This window comes from Antedon mediterranea, chromosome 11, assembly GCF_964355755.1.
Source record: "Antedon mediterranea chromosome 11, ecAntMedi1.1, whole genome shotgun sequence".
NCBI lineage: Eukaryota > Metazoa > Echinodermata > Crinoidea > Comatulida > Antedonidae > Antedon > Antedon mediterranea.
This window is the reverse complement of record NC_092680.1, coordinates 16,424,224-16,442,514: the sequence shown is the minus strand read 5'-3', so window position 1 is coordinate 16,442,514 and position 18,291 is coordinate 16,424,224. Positions and strand designations below refer to the sequence as shown.

General features: G+C 33.1%; 1 protein-coding gene across 1 annotated transcript in view; it reads right to left on the bottom strand.

Annotated features, from left to right (window-relative positions):
* The window catches only part of LOC140062019 (uncharacterized), a 29,609-nt gene extending 21,580 nt beyond the window's left edge, over positions 1-8,029 (bottom strand). The window contains exons 1-11 of the mRNA XM_072108060.1: positions 8,003-8,029; positions 7,716-7,870; positions 7,383-7,402; positions 7,051-7,144; positions 5,301-5,437; positions 3,608-3,739; positions 3,344-3,454; positions 2,567-2,818; positions 1,977-2,115; positions 1,485-1,692; positions 1,154-1,334 (exon numbers count right to left, since the gene is read on the bottom strand). Coding sequence (XP_071964161.1) covers positions 1,154-1,334; positions 1,485-1,692; positions 1,977-2,115; positions 2,567-2,818; positions 3,344-3,454; positions 3,608-3,739; positions 5,301-5,437; positions 7,051-7,144; positions 7,383-7,402; positions 7,716-7,870; positions 8,003-8,029 — 1,456 coding nt within the window. The remainder of the gene's footprint in view (positions 1-1,153; positions 1,335-1,484; positions 1,693-1,976; positions 2,116-2,566; positions 2,819-3,343; positions 3,455-3,607; positions 3,740-5,300; positions 5,438-7,050; positions 7,145-7,382; positions 7,403-7,715; positions 7,871-8,002) is intronic.
* Between the last annotated feature and the right edge of the window lie 10,262 nt (positions 8,030-18,291).

Below are 18,291 nucleotides of genomic sequence, written 5' to 3'. Positions count from 1 at the left end.
TTGTTGTTCTAAAGGGGTAGTTGTCCTAGGGGCATAGCAGACTAGAGGGAAGTGGTAAGATAGTGGGACTGGAGAGCAGCCCCTTACTATCGATAAAATTTGCCCGATTTTGTTCTCTCTTTTCTTTTTCAAAACAAATGTTTTACCGTAAGAGCTTATGTTATGCTGTTTAATGACATTATACGTTTACTACTACAAGTCCAGTAATAATTCTTCATAGAAGAACTTAAATTGATTTGTTTTTACATTTTTTCTCCACTCTTGAGAAAATAGGACAATAAACGTTTTTAGAACCTAAAGAATAATTATATCCATGATATATTTATGACTTTTCTACTTATTTCCTTTTATTCCAATTCGTTTTCTACAGAACAGAACCTCCTAATTTTACTTTAGATATAAAAAAAACCTACACTATTAATCAATTGATTACATTAGACGATTTAAAAATTAATCTCTCTCTCTCCCGTTTGACAGTTCATACATTTCTTAGTCTTCCTATTTTGAAAACATAGCTAACTGCGCCAATTGAGGAAATCGTTTTTCATAGTTTGTCCTAGAAGTTTAAAAAAAATAAAAATCACTACAGTTATTACAAAATATACTACAAATGTTAGGTAAATACGTCGATATTTTAATAATTTCACCTCAAATATTGTTAAATTTATAGTGTGGTACAACGCTCTCGTAGTCCCCTCTTTACACACAATTTGATTTTACAATACAATTAGCACCAAAAGAAGCAGCTTGTTAATTTGGTTACCAATCGTAAGCGGTAGTTGTTCCTAATGGGTAGCTATAGGGTAGTTTTCCTAGGGTGTAATTTTTCTAGTTGTAGTTGTCCCAGAGGGTAGTTGTCCTAGGGGGTAGTTGTCCTAGAGGGTAATTGTCCTAGGGGGTAGTTGTCCTAAGAGGGTAGTTGTCCGGGGGGTAGTTGTCCTAGGAGGGCGATTGTCCAGGGGGGTTACTGTCCGGGTGGTAGTTGTCCAGGGGATAGTTGTCCTAGACCCACTTTATTAGTATCAATTCAGCTTTGTTGCAAAGTGTATTACAAAGGTAGACCTACTCTGAATTTGAAAATGTTATTGAATCATGGCGATAAAATTCAATTAATGTTCAACTATAATGCATTGGTGATGACAAATTAAATTGCCTGGGAGAGGTAGCACAACGTTATTTCCTCCATTGCTATCGCCAGTTGCAAGCGGGTCCCCTGTCATAATCTCTTCTAGTTTACCGTCGGACTGCAATGACATTGGTCTGATTTCGTACTGAAATCTTTCTATACCAGAATCAGGATCAGTCCATCCAGACCAACTTACAGAGATGTTTCCCTGTAGAATTAACAAGTAACTTATCCTAGACTTATACTTTTTACTTGAAAGAAATACAATTTCAACTGAACAATGGATGTAAGAAAGAGGTGAACTACAGTGTAGTTTAAATAAAACATAAAGATTGATATTTTTATTTAAGAAATCTACCTGTTTTGTGACGTCGTTCCCACAATCCAATAATTGAAGAGAGCAAGACGACGTCACTGCGCAATGACCTGGATCAACAAAGTCAAATACGTAACTGTTCTGTCTTTCCAGAATACGACCACTGTAGTAACGGTTAGACTGCGTGCTTGTGTCCCGATCTTCAACCGTTACATATCCACCATTTTCAACTTCAACATCAACAGTTATTCTGAAAATGCAAATAACAAACACATTGGCAGGACTACCTACGTATACGGTAAGTGGTAACTATTTTATTAAATTTCAATTAATTTGAAATTCTTATTTACAAATTGAATTTCAAGGATTATAAAACACAAAATGTAACGGTGCAAAAAGTCAACTTATTTCCAATCTTGTCCTCCACAAGAAATTAATACACACATTTGATTTCAAAAAGATTTGAAAAAGCTACAACAAACTAAATATTAGTATTTTTACATTTTGAATTAAATAATACTTAATGTACGATACCTGTCACCAGTTTCTAATATCCAACCTGACAAATCCAAAGTTTCTACTCCAACGCAATGATACAAACTTTGACGTGGAGAAGTTTGATGGGCTGTATCACTGCATGGAATTCTAGCGACCTCTTTCGACTTTGTCCTATCTATAATCAATTTAGTTAGTTAATGTTTTGTTTAGGTTAATAAAGATTTTTAAAAAACAGTGGCATTGTTGAAATTGAAACATTATGAAACATATAATAATTATTTTATGAAGTTGTTAAACACCATAGTATGTACCAATGTACTTTTCTCTTGTTTGAGATACAGTACACGGCTGGTATGTGTAGTGCTAATTAGTCTAATACGAATACTCCTACTGAACGCGCGAGGCCTTTTCTACAAAGATAGGTTAGTGAGAAGTGGGCGAGAAAATGTAAATCTACAGCATTTTTATATATTACTAAAATATACAATAAAAATTTAAAAAAAATGTATTTTAAGCACTGGCATTTATTGATAGGACATGAGATGAGAAAGTAAGAGGCGGTTTTCTAAAAAGAAGCATGGACATGTGAATTGTTATTAGACTAACGCCTGTGTAAGTATATTTACCTTTATTATAGAGGGTTGCTATGGTGACACCTCGTATCATTCCTAGAGCAAAACCTGATATATATGGCGGCAAAGGTTCATTTGGTTGAATATAAGAGCTTCTCCAGTCATTTTCTATATTCTTTAACGTTATCTGACGACGTACGTAATAAATATGTCCAGAATCTACACATTGGAGTTCTAGAGTACCACCAGAGGTATTGTGAAGCTTTGTAAGGCAGTAATCCATACTGGGGGCTTGATCTGATGTCACTGTTGGAGAAAATAAAAATTTGCTTTCTATATATAGTTTTTTATTGGTTTATAATGTCTGTGTACAGTATAGTATCACAAGTGTAATGTTCTAGACATATACAAAATATACGATAATTCATAACAAGATTATAATTTATCCACATCGTGTACGTTATTTAGCAGGTCATAATAATTCAGGATGGGCCTGACCGCTATCGCTTGTGTCTCGAAATAACCTTCCTCTTCGTTTAAGGTCCCTATGCGAAAGTTCCCTAATACAGTTTCGACGACACAATAACGTTTATTTTAAACGAGACAATGCTTAAAAAGTCACTAGTGTACTTCTGTTAATACTAATAGATTTACATGGAATGATACCAAAAGTAGCTCTCTATGATGTTCAATTTATGCAAACAGTAATTCTTCTCAATAAAAGTTTTAAATTTGATAGGAAGAAATTTGACGATGAAACAATGATTTTTTTCAATCAAGATTAGGCCTATAATATAAATCAAAATTTCAATTGTTTATTAATCTACCCACTTGTTCTGCAGTCAGTTCCAGTAAAACCAGTTGTGCACGCACAACTGTCACTGCCATCTGAACACGTTCCCGGATAGCAAATTGTACTACTGGTTCTCCAAGAACAATTCTCTATAATAAAATAATTTGCTGATTGTAACATGATTGTGTTTTTTAATGAATACATTGTACACTCAAGAAAACAAACAACTCTGTCAGAATGTAAAACTCAGCTTATGAACGTTTGCTGTTTGTGTCACTCCAAACATTGTGCCTAGTAATTACCTTCACAGATCGGTCCTTTATTGAGGTACGCTTGACCTGTTAACGCCCCATAGTCTCCATTGCATGTCATACATTGCTGATCAGTTGATGTTGTGCAGCTTCTTAGATCACAGTTAGGTATAGCAGTACAAACTGTTGTAAAAAAATAAATAAATAAAATTCATGAACACAATTCAGGATTTTCATTCAACCGATTCTTTCTTCTTTTTTGTAACTTGTGCTTGCTACTGCTACTAGTTGCAGACGAAAACTCCGATTCCCTGAAAAGTCGGTGAGTATGACCGGTACCCTTCTCATTTGTGTTTTTCATAATCTCTCTAAGTTGAGGGTAATATAAATTTTTGTAGAATTTTTGGTGAGACAGACTTTGCAGTCTTTACTTTGCAAACTCCAAGGGCATTAGTTTCTTCGTCGCCTCCCAAATAAACCAATCAACTGTTTTACATGTGAGTTCAACCATCTATATAATAATATCATTTTGTGGTGATATGCTAAACAATTCAAATTTCCTTTAACACTAAATAATTGTTTTAATCATGATTATCCTTTATTTTTCCAAAGATGATGTTAATGGTCAACTCAAAATAGAGTTTAAAGAAATTGTTTAACAGAGATTAAATGGATTGTTCAAAGGAATATAGTACACTATTTTCTTTTGTACATGCCCATTCTGTTCGAGTCTATTATGATGTTCAATGATTTTGGATCCTATTTTTAGTATAGGCTCTCTATACTAAATAAATAGAAAGAGTACTATTTTACCATAGGCGAATTTCAATCAATGGTAAATTCATGGAGTGTTGACAGTTTATGGTTCCACTGCTCTATGTTAATACTTACGGCGACATGAGGTTGATGAAGCCAAATAATGCTGACTGGTACATGTAGAGCACGCACAACTACGAGGTTTCAACACAAATGAAAGAGATGCACAGTTTTCAACGTTGCAATCTGTACGTTATAAATCAGCCGTTAGGAATATGAAGCGAAATGTTTGGTTTATTGAACTTAATATTTTCGAAATTATATAGAGCATTTAACAATCAGCAGATTGAATTACAATTAACTAACTAAAAGGTTGTTGATTTTTTTAATAAACTTTTAAGATAAATTGCAAAATTGAAAAGAATTGCTTTTGAATACTGTATATTTTGCAGTCAGGCTTACTCTATGACAGAGAGGGAAACAAAAATATAGAAGATAATGGTTTGGATAAAAAAACTATTCTAAAAAAGTCCCGTGAGCACGGATCAAAGCAAAAATAGAAAATAACCTATTGCAATAAGTGATTAAGATAACATGCCGTACTTACTTACTTGTTACTTGTTTGCTATCCCCATTATTGGGGACATTTCGCCGTCATTGACATTATGTTGACATAGCACAACAATGAGAGACATTAATTTTGATGAGAAGGTCATGGTACTGGAATGTTACAAAAGCCGGGAAAAGGAATCCAACATAACAAAACAAAATACAAATAAAGTGGGAGGGTTGGTGGAAAATAATAATCAAACTTTAAGAACCTGAGCACAAGTGTGCGGCTGGCGATGATTTGGAAATGGGTGAAGTGTATGAGATGCCAACCGTGCAAAATGCGATTGGTGTGTGACACCAACACCAGCAATCGGACGATTTTTTGTGTTCTCAATTACGTCAGAGAGGTGTAATATCACATAATGTGGATACTTACAAGGAGTTTTACATACATAATAAGCTGCTGGATCATACCAATAAGAATCCCACCAACAATAGTCAATTTTCGATATAAATGTATAGTAATAATGGTAACGTATAACTGGATGACCAGGAAACCATGGACAAAAATATCTGTAAAAATAAGTTAAGAACATATTATGTAGAGGTCTAAAAATCAGATATATGACAAGGGCCCACTTTAGGTAGTAGCACACTATGAATATTGTATATAGAAAACGAATATTTAGAAATCTTGCAATCTCTCAGATTTTCAGAGAACGTCTTTAAGAAAAAATATGCAGTGGTGGGGCGACAATAACAATTTTGAAAAAAGTAACAATTTAATATTTATAATGATAACAAGAAACACAAAAACAAATATAACAAGAAAAAAGAAAGAGAATAACGAAAAGAACAAAAAAAAACAAGAATACATACATGATGTGGTTGTATTAAAATATTCATATAACAATAAACGAATATTCTGTGAGAGAAGTAAGTATCTTAATTAAAAAAATAATTCTAATTTTCCTTTTGATAGTGGTTCTAATTTTGTCAATGTGGCTTTTCCATGTCATATTTTTATTCATAGTTAGGCCAATAAATAAGATGTAATAATAATGTGCTTATTGTTCAGATAGCAATTGCATTTTTATAACACTTTTGTTAACATTTTATTATACCATATTTTTCTATGTATTTTTCTAAATTTGTTAAATTTCGGTTTTATTGTATCGTTCAAGTTGACAGGGGCTGGTCAAGCACATCACAAGATGACAGTTTTATACTTTTGCTTTTCCGTTACTCCCCTGTTATATTTATATGTTTGTTTTTTTGCTATGTAGAAAGATTGAAAATAAAATAAATAAAATTGTCAACTAGGATAGTTGTAACTGTTTTCTATATTAAATGTAATCGACGAAATTCTTTTGGATGGGTTTATAGATATTTTATTTGCATTATTACACCACTTTAACTAATTCTTAATTGAGAAGATACTTCATCAAGATTTATATTAGTGTTTTGCATCATAAAGTATGCATACAAAAATATTTCATTTGCAAATAATTGACATGTCATTTTGTGCCATATTTGTTCACCACGTCAGAGACCACTTTGAGTGTTATGGTGTTCCATATTTTGTCACTATTGTTTTACAATTTCTGAAAACCTACTATATTTCATTTTGTTTAGCTTTCTAATTATATTTCTGTACTTCTAATACTAAATCGTCCCTTTACACACTTACTTAGTACATTTCATTGTTTTTGTTTATATCTTGATTGCTTTGGAAAGGCAATTTTTTATGTATTCACGTGCTGCATTTTGTGTTGTTCATTGTAATTAGGACAAACATTCAAAGATAATATTATTATTACATTTATTATAGGCTGCATTTTGTATCGTTAGTATGATATTTGGTTATATAATGTAACACATATCGCATTTTTTATCCCCGAAGAAGGACTTTAGTTTCCCGAAGCGACTTTTTAATATACGAGGCCATTGCAGGTAAAGCGGCAATCTATCCGGATTGACAGTTGATCATTTTTATCAGTAGAATTTTACACCCTTCTAAGATATATTCATTTTTTAGATCAGAAGGGTAATTGTCCTACTGGCCGAGTTTATTTACTTTCTAGAAATGTACTATGTCTGGATTTCAACTTTAAAACAAGCGTATTATAATACTGCATGTGGGTGAAATATAGAAGGAAAAAAAAACAAGGAAACATAAAACTCACTTTACGCTGACAGGTGTTCCATCGTACCAACCATAATAAGAATATGGTGTAGCATACAAATAGAAACCAATCCATGAATCGCCGGGAATTAAATCTGTGATAAAAGACTAATAAAAACAAATTACAGTAATCTAGATCTAGAAAAGTCCGATATCTGAGTTTTCTAGACACCCAAATAAATATTGTCTTAAACTCAAGATGCTAAACATTTGTTAAGCTAGTAATCATAGGCGTACCTATTTTAACCTGTACCAAAGTCTACTGAACAACAAGTAAAACAATTCTGAAGCTATAACATTCAGAATATAAGAACAACAATCATAATGACTCACCATAAGGTTGAGCTTCTTTCCTTTAAACAAATAATATATGCTATATAATACTACAGCCTACGTTCTAGCTTTGGTGTGTTCACTATCGGCCCGTTTGTTCCTGTCTGCCTGCTGCACTAGACTATAACAAAAGGGACTCCTAACAAAATGAAGGCACCTGAGTATTGCAAGAGTCTATAAAACTTAAATAAACTTTCTATATAGGCTATCAAAAACGCATAAGCTTAGTAATCATAGTCATCATCTTCATCATCATTATCGTCGTTGTCATCTTCATATTAATTATTATTAACATTATTTATTTTTTATTATAATTTAAGCGCATATATTTACGTTTTCTTCTTGTGAGTGTATGGAAGCAAGATTGACGTTAGACCCCCATTGAACGCAGCTGCCTTGAGCTGAAGACCCATGTACAAGCGACGCAAATCCTTTATAGCAATGTGCTCGATAACCACTCCAGCCAAATGGGCACATAGACATACAATCTAAAGAATTAGAAAAATTGACAGAACCAACAAAACAACAACATGGGCAACCAACATGAAGTTATAAGAATTCACGAATGATGATACATATACATTCACCAATTCCACATACTTGCATGCGGGTATACATACAAGAAGCCACTGTAGCGTCGATGTCATTGTTTTATGGTTAGTGGCTATTGTTAACATTTTAAAAAATGTTAACAATAGCCACTAACCATAAAACAGCATTACTTATGTTTTTAGTTCAAATTTTGATTAAAGGACTGATTTGTGTATAATGCTGTACTAGGTCTTTCTGTAGTTCAATGTTTTCTTTTACAAATTAATGCTTATCAATAACCATAAAATCATGTACTATCATGTATCGGGTTTAGTTTTATTAAAAATCATATTTCAATTTAAAAAATAGCTTAAAATAATAACACTTTCTTATTAATAGTAATACACAATATACATTTCTCTTAAGAACAAAATATAAATAATTTCATAATGTAATAAATATAAATCTACTTTTTCTTTTCTCTTAAAAACAAAGTCTATAAATAATTTGTTGTCAATTTTTTCTTTTATAGCATATTTCAACTAAAAAATAATTTAATTAAACATACAACTTTCTTATTCAAATAAATACGTCAACTTAAGTCAGAGGTGTATATTTCATTATTAGAAAGGGAGGGTAACTCTAATCTCTTTCAAAAACAATAACACTAGGAAATATATAATTATCTAATCCTGGTATAGTGATATAGTCTATAGCCGACAAAATAAAGAAATGTCACACAGAGTGCAACAGCAATGAGTATAGTGTTTAAACTGTAAGTCGCAGACGGGTACATTTGCCTTGTTATAAAACTTTGATAAAATTCATAAATAAACTCACCAACTTCAACAAATATGTATGTGGTTAATAATAAAACAAGCAACCGTATCTTTGATGCCATTGTTGAAATGATAACAAACACTAACAATCACTGACAATAATTAGGCCTACAACATGTGAAACGTTCTCAATCCAAAATTAAAATAATGCAAGGACTGATATTATCAGACAATATACTGTACTCTCTTCATTAGTTGCTACAGTTATAATGTTTTGCAGTTTGAAACTATTATGGAAAAACGATAAAACAGTACTATCACATTAGGCCTACTACATAATCTTATCAACCACTAACATTATTCTATCATGCCTTCTATACAATACACGTTTACTTTAGAATTAATCTGGATTAGATAAGGTTTGGAATTCGGGACTGGAAAGTCCCCAAATAATTCTCGAAATTGCCCTGCTTGTTAATAACGCCATATCTGTATACACTCATCAGTGGGTGAAGGGTGGGTTGTGGCTTAAGTCAAAATTAAAGGCATATTGTCCACCTGAAAACATAATTTGAAACATTTTTGTTGTTGAATATGCCATAATAGATATCACATAATAATTATTCACTTTGACCACATATTTCATAGAAAAAAAAATGTATTTAATATTTGTTTTTGATTTTATTTGTTATTGAATTTTTAACCTAACAGGCCAATCTCGTATAATTATAATTACTAGAGGGTGAGCTCGCTTCGCTCGCTTTAGATATAGTACTGTATTACAATACGTTGACAATACTGTATACGTATTAACCATTTTTAGTCGCCATTTGAATCGAAAAATGTCTTACTGTGAGTGTGGGTACTCTGTTAGATATAAAATAAAAATATATACAAATGAACTATATTACTTTGACTGTGAGTAGGCTCTACTAGACTAGTCCAGATAGTATTATTTCCACTCTAATAAGATTCTGTAGGCATTTCCTGTTAAAAGCGAAAAAATATGTGTTTTAGGTTAATTTTGGGGTGCTGAATTCAAATCTGCTGTTTACCCAGCTCAATTTTTAGATCTTCACCCTTAAAATATGAAAAACAAAATGGCCGCCATTTCAGACTTATTTTGGCTTATAACTTGACTTTTAAGTGACGTAGCAAGTTAAAAATGGTGTCTATACCCATGTTTGTGATACTGAGGATTCCAAACATATTGTTATTAAAGTTGTAAATATTCTATTTCAGCCGCCATGTTGAAATGCAAGATGGCCGCCATTTTAAACGTATTTTAGCTTATAACGTGACTTTTAAGTGACATAGCAAGTTAAAAATGGTTTCTATACCTATATTTGTGATACTGAGGATTCAAAATATATTGTTATTAAAGTTCTAAATATTTTTTTTCGGCCGTCGTATTGCAATCCAAGATGGCTGTCATCATTTTAAACGTATTTTGGCTTATAACTTGACTTTTAATTAACATAGCAAGTTAAAAATGGTTTTTATACCATAGTCCAGTAAAAGTATGGTTGCACCTAGAACAAATTGCAACAGAATTTCTTTTTATTTTGTCTGGTTGATATGGTCCAAATTAACATCATATCCAAAGTTTACCAACATCGGACATCGGGAAGTGGGTTAATTAGCATAAATTAAATATGGCCGCTATTTACCATTTTGAAGCCTTGTATAGTATCTCCTTAACGGTTTAACTTATAGACCACCTACTGTAAGTGCATTACGAGTAGTTATAAATGTGTAGGATATTTTAATTATCATACGTACCTATGACGTCATAGGTAGTTGTGACGTCATATATTATGTTATAACTGCTTAAATGAAATTATCCTATGCTAAAAAATGTAGAAACATTTTCCTGTTGAAATGAACATCATATCCAAAATTTACCAAAATGGGACATCAAGAAGGGGTTAATTAGCCTAATTTAAAAATGGCTGATATTTACTGTACCATTTTGAAGCTTCGCATCTCCTTAACGGTACATCCAAAGTACATATAGATAAAAATTGTAATCGTTGGCGCCGTCAAAATACTTATAGAAACCTTCAAAGCTAATATCTTTTTTTTTTGCCAGGAATCAAAGCTATCTTATCTTAATATACAAATAAACAGTTGTTTCTCAACGCTTTTATTAATTAATAATTATAAAAAATAAACGTTGTAGTGGTGTATCGTTATATGTACTTTGCTATTTCAATCGACTATAACATTAAATCGCAAATGTTTTACTGTGAGTGTGGGTTAGATATAAACACATATACAAATAAAAAAAATTTTGTCTGATGTAGGTTCGACCCACTTTTATTTCTTTAGCAATAAAATGTTAGTTTACAGTGCTTACAGTGATTAATGTAATTTTAAAATACAATTCAACTGACATTAAATAACTTTCTATACATCGTATATCTCACTCCTATAACCATTGCATTTTTATTATAATAGTAAGGAAAGAAGGAAAAAAATATTTTTTTCTATTTTATACACTTTTACACTACTAATAATGAAAACATTTCTTCTGGTTTCGATTCGTATAATGATATAAGTAGTTCTTTGATAGTAAACCAATAAAACTTACGTTGGCAAGACAGTTTCGTCTAGCTGTCAGCTTGACTTCTTCAGTTGCTATGATGCGTTATGACGCCGACTGGTCTCCTTTCCAGCCACTATATTTTTTTGTTGTGTAGCCTAGGGGACCAGTCGTCGTCAGAAGCTGATCGTAAATGTGAGATAGTTGGTGCGCGCCTTCGTCTCTATTCATCTTTGTATTTTTATTTTGCTTTCTTATGCTGATGCTTTCTTTAATTTTACGTTTAAGCCAAACTTGTTCTTTGTGTAGTACCTCTATCTTATCCCAGTTAGGTATGTGGTTGTGTGTGGTCATATGGTCTGTGATTGCTGATTTATGTAAAATGGAGGACGAAACTTTCCGTGATGCACGCGTCTGTATGTTCTGTGTGTTTTCCTCAACATATTTCTTGTGTTCTTTAATTCTGGTTTTGAGTGCCCTACCCGTTTCCCCAATGTACACTTAAACGTAAAATTAAAGAAAGCATCAGCATAAAAAGCAAAATAAAAATACAAAAATGAATAGAGACGAAGGCGTGCACCAACTATCTCACATTTACGATCAGCTTCTGACGACGACTGGTCCCCACAACAAAAACATCTAGTGGCTGGAAAGGAGACCAGTCGGCGTCATAACGCATCATAGCAACTGAAGAAGTCAAGCTGACAGCTAGACGAAACTGTCTTGCCAACGTAAGTTTTATTGGTTTACTATCAAAGAACAACTTATATCTTTTAAACTACTGTTAGTGCACCAAGTAAGTAAATCTGATGCACTATGCCCAATGTTCTATCTTTGAAAATGTACGTATAATTCAGAACAAAATTCTTTTGTTTTTTAACGCTTTTTATCTCTTTCACGCAATCAAAAATAGTTATACTGTATTTTACTTTACCTAAATATCAATTTTTATAAACGTAAATGTTATACATTGCTAAATTGTTACATAATCCGTTAATCGATTCTTATGCTGAATGAAATAGAGAATTAATGTTGGAGTTCTATATCTGCAGATTCCTCTGGTGGTTTTGCCCATTCTTGCGGTTTATCACTACCAAAAATAAAAAATACGAGTAACGCACATATTTGTAATGCAGCTTGAGTCCAAAATACAACTCTCCATTGGCGCAGAGTATTCTGAAAGTAAAGTAAGATTATAGTAATATTTGTTACAGGAAAATGGTGTATGAGTCTATTTACAGTCTACTTTGGGGCCAATTTATCTGTGGCTTAGGCCTAACAGCTAAAACAATTAATAGATCTTTTAACTTCTCTACCCAACTCTTTGTGGCATATCCGACATTTTTGTGTGGATTTATTGAAAAATAAAAGTAAAACAAAAATAAAATTTATGAAAACATGTGTTCTTACGTTTGTTTCTGTCAATAATCCGAGTAAAGTCGTCGAAGCCACTCCTCCAATACTTCCCATCGAAATCATCATTCCAATGATTATGCCTGAGTGAACAGGTGCAATGTCTAGTACATTAGCATTAACTCCAGCAAATTTGAATCCATATATTCCGAAAGCAAATACCATTATGGTCACTGAGAGATCGCTGTTGTAAACGTAGCCCAGTATGATGAAAAAAACCGCAGTCAGACCATAGCCTTTGAGAAAAAATAAAATAAAGATTGCAACTCAAGTACATTTTCTATCTCAAAAATGGCAAAGTACTCAAGACATTGTGTTGTTGGTGGGATTTTTTTTTTTTTTTTTTTTTTTTGGTAAGGTAGGTTACAAATCGTTAAAATCTGAAATCGTTAAAGCCTGTTTTCTTGTCGACGTTATTCGACGCTATCGTCGTTGATCGTTAACAGTTCAACGACGATCGTTTGAAAACGATCAAGTTGAAATGATAACGATAGTGAGTACCTTTTTCCTGTAAATCGTTAACATGTCAATGTTTACGAAGAAGATCGCCGATTATTGTTAACGATAGCGTCGACAGGAAAACAGACTTAAAGTTGAAACCAGTTCAACTTTAACGTTACGATCGTAAAAACTAACCAATGGTCCACAAATTACGTCATTGCAGTTTGTAAAAATGTAGGTACGCCCTGACAATTCTTAAATTTTCAACGCGACGATGTTTTTCACCTTTTCTTTACACCTTTAAGGTCAGATATTTCAAAACAACCAATGTAAGTCAAATTAAATTACAATATCAAAACAATTTAATTTAATGTTTGTCTTTGTGTAAGCTTAGAAAAAGATATCAGCGAAAGCATATCCTAGACTGAGTTGAAGCATCAAGACCCGTAGCGTTTTCAATTTTCACACGGGCCCGACTGTGCGTGGCCGGCCTAAAGCGTGGTTCCCACTAGCGACGCAACACAAGGACGTAACGCAACGCAAGTGAATTGACCAATCACAGGCGATGGCTTATTCGCTTGTGATTGCTAACTGTCTATAAAGCTTGGTTCCCACTAGAACGTAACGCAAGGACGTAAACTCAACGCAAGCGTGTTGACCAATGACAAGCGAAGTTATAGACAGTTGGCAATCACAAGCGAATAAGCCATCGCTTGTGATTGGTCAATTCACTTTCGTTGCGTTACGTACTTGCGTTGCGTTGCTAGTGGGAACCATGATTTAAAATGCTTACGTTGCGTTTACGTCCTTGCGTTACGTTCTAGTGGGAACCAAGCTTTAGGTTTGCAACACTTCACGTCCGCGTTTCCCAGCAACGCTCGAGAGAACCAAGAAACTATGGACGATCGCATAAAAATGTGTAAATATTAGCGGTCCGACTCGATCATTGTTATCGTTATTTTATTTTCAACTTTAACGATTTTAAACTCAACACAACTTAACGTCAACGGGAAAACAGGCTTAAACGTGTTTCGATCACACTAGGACGAACGTAAGGACACAAGCGCAGCGCAGTGCATGCAAGTTGACCAATGGCAAGTGAAGATAGCTTTTCTTGTGATTATTGGTCAACGGCGATGACATTGGCCTAGGTCGGTTCTGTTTCACGAGGAGTAGGCCTAATACTTCATTCACCAGGTGGTTAGACCCTAATGATTGAGTATCTGATGATGTTATTCCAACATCAAATAATGCAATGTATTCACTTATTACTGCAGATAATCTGCATAGCTATGTCACTCATACAGTTTTCGCTATTTATATGCTAGTCGAGACAGTAGGAGCTAAAGTTGTTAGCTTGTTTTGTGCGTACAAAATGTATTGAGTAATCTTCGGGTTCCTATTATGCTTAATTTGTCGTGTGAAATCAAATAGTCTCCAAGCAATCCACCAATGACTGCCATGAACAGCAAACACAGATGAGGGGCCACGTTTAGTAATCCTGCCTGTAAAAACAAGATTTAAAAAAAATAAGAATTTATTGATTGTTCCTGACTTACTAACGCATTATTGTTATGACCAGTCAAATAATAAACAATTTTTATTGATTTATCATTCTGCCACGGGGACAATAGTATTAACAAAACTTTGCATAATGTATAAACCTGTATACTCTCTTTCTTTCATTATAGGGTTTGTTGGTCGGTCAACTAGACGTAGCATGACGCCATTTTGAACCTTTAAACAATGAAAACAATGATTTAAATAAAGTTTCTGTATCATAAAATGCTTACATAGATCGCAATTTGATGATGTTGGCTCAGTAATGCCTTACTCATTTTGAGTTGCAATATGACTTTCTCAAGATTTATTAAAGGAACATAATTATCTTAATGTTAAGATTTTAAAATTCATATAGCAAAAACGATTAACAAGCTTACAAACACTTTTTCTTGCGTTTACACTTGATTGTTTTTATGTTAGAACTTTAAAAATGTTCTTATATTATTATATCCCAGTCAGGTAATAAGTGTTGTGTATTGACAGCGGCCAAATATTATAGATTAATTAATTATAAGTGTGTGTACTCTTACTAGCATTACTTTATATCAACGTAATTAATATATTCTATTTAGCAGTATATTATTCAATAAGCAGACCTATAACAGAGCCATATTCAGAATTCTTTAAACCAAAAGTTTCCTGTTTTCACGTGTTAATGTTAATATTTATACGTTTCAGAAACTTACCAATTCTAAATCAAAATCTAAAATTGAGTTAAAAAACGTCGGAATGTCTGTAATAAGTAATATGTATCCAGAAGCAAAGGCGAACTGCATGAAATACAAAGTTATAACAGGCGGTGACGTCATCAATTTCTTCCATGGAACTTCGTAATTGTAATTGACCTATGGTTTAATAAAAATAGAAATACAAAAAATATACATTTGTAATATGTGATGCAGCTGGGATCAGTGTATGATCAAGACAATCTAACAACGGGATGCTGAGCTCGCATTGACATGGTAAGATCTTGTAACAGTCCTTTGATACAGAGAGTAGGCTATAATGTAAATCTAAAATAATGTGAATCCATTACATATTGGTGAGTTTAGAAATTTACATTCAATTTGGGAATTATAAATTCTGTCTAAATGATAATGTGACATGGGGTAAGGCACTTCCTCGACACATTCTGTACATTATTCTCCGGTCCGTTAACCAAACATAATAAAGAATTGAATGAATGAAGTTAACTCGTGTGGTGATTGTAAGCTTACGTGAAAGTTATGAACGGCATAAACTGTAGTATCATTAAATCGTTAAGACTTATAAATAAATTATAACTAAATTAAAGTTGCTTACAGATTTAGGAGATGCCACGATTTTAAATGATGTTAAATAATTAATTAAAGGAAACAATTAATATATTTTGTTTAAATTATGAATCAATAACCATTATACGCTGTAAAAACCCCTTACATCTTCTGAATACATCTAATTTACGAAAAAAGAGTACATTATAAAGCAATGATAAAACTTTCAACCTCCAAAAACTATAAAAAAAAAAAACCTTCTATTTTTTAGATCAGACATCCTATAGTCCAGTCAATCTACCGATAGACCCAAAACAAATTGCAATAGTTTCCGAACCTTTTTTATTTGATTCTATATGTTCCTGGAAGAAACATTTCCAAAATCTACCAAAATCGGTTCAGTGGAACATACTTTTTTAAGGGGTCAAGAGGTCATGAGGGTCAAATTATATATTTGTATATCTCAGAACCGCTTGGCCGAACTTGGTAATTTTGGTGTCAAACAATTCAGAAGACCCATATTTATATTCACTCTAATGAAAGTTTTTTATCAAAAATGACCGGAATCCATGTTTTTGACCTTTGACCTATTATTTTGGCATATTCATATCTCGGTAACCACTGGGCGTAAACAAGCGTTTTTGGTGTCAAAATACCCAGAAGGTCTATGTTTATATTCACTCTAATGAAAACGTTTTGTGTATTATGACCAGACGACATCATTTTGACCTTTGACATATATTCATTATTTTATATTATTTCACTAATTAAATTTTTTGTATCTCGGTGACCAATAGTCGTAACTTCGTAATTTTTGTGTTAATCAATTCAGAAGACCCTTATTTATAAATTATATTCACTCTAATAAAACTTTTTACAAAAAAATGACCGGAAACTACTCTTTTGACCTTTGACCTATTATATTGGTATATTCATATCTTTGTAACCAATGGGCGTAGATGAGCATTTTTTGTGTCAAATTATTCAAAAGGTCTATGTTTATATTCACTCTAATGAAAAAGTCATCGTTTTGACCGTTAACATATATTCTTTATTTCATATCTCACTAAATTTATTTTTTGTATCTCGGTGACCAATAAGCATAACTTTTGTGTTAAACAATTCAGAAGAACCATACTTATTTACTCTAATGAAACTATTTTTACAGAAAATGACCGGAAGCTTTCAACTATTATATTTATATATTTGTATCTTTGTGAACTATGGGTTTAGATGAGCATTTTTTGTGTCAAACAACTCAGAAGGATATCCACTCTAATAAAAAATGTCTGTGTATATAGTCAATGCGAAAGTAATTATTTTGACCTTTGATGTCTATCCAGAAAACGTTTAGTAATTGGGGCAATATATTGGTGTTATTTTTCTTCATAGATCAGCACCCAAGATAACATTTAACTATTCATTATTCTGTTTATATTTACTCTAAAAACACACAAAACAGAAAAATATCCAAATAGGCCTGGTTGAGAATATTTACCAATTGTCTGATTTTACAAACCCATTGTTGAATCTTCAGAATCGGTATATTCATTATCATCTAGTGAAATGTTTGCGCATACACCTCGACACTCACTACATGCCATGGAGCAATCTAATCCATTGTTCCTACAGCTGCATTTCATATTATAGCAGCCTGTTTTGCATTTGCATCTTATGATTTGTAGGAGCGATTGTGGTGCTGGGGGGTTGTCCGTCAAATATGGTATCATTCTGCCTTGGCTGATCTTCCATCCATATTTATCTGGAGGTACATTTTCTTCATTTCCAAGCCAAACTTGAACTTGTTGGTACACCCTTAGACTATGATACTTTGCCGCTGATGCCGTTGGGGGTAAAGAACGTAGATGAACTGCTTTAGTACTGCATGTAGTCTTTTCATGAAATTTACGAAACTTCAATTCATCTAGGTTTTCATTATCGCTGCTACCATACAAAGACAAAATGGCGTTATTACCCGCTGCAATTACCTCCTGTCTGTTTGCCTTACAAGTCATAAACACTTTGGCTTGTTCAGAAAAGAAACAGTCACTTCTTACTTTAGTTACTGCTTTGATTTTCCCAATACCAAAAAATCGCGATGTCGTGTCACATCCAAGGAACGCGTGACAAAATAGGATATATTTACAAACATCACTGCCAAGGTCAAGTCTTGTTGCCGCAATGTTCCAACATCGTTGCACCTTTTTAGTTTCTTTCCTTTGGTTTGGCTTGAACCATACATTATGTTTGGTGTGACCACCATGGTGGATAAGGAGGACCAGGATATCTGTATCATCTGCGATGACAACCGTGCCTATTTGTTCTGCGTAGGACAGAGCCATCTTCGACACTAGATAGTCAGCGTCAGCTTCTGCGTGGTGAAC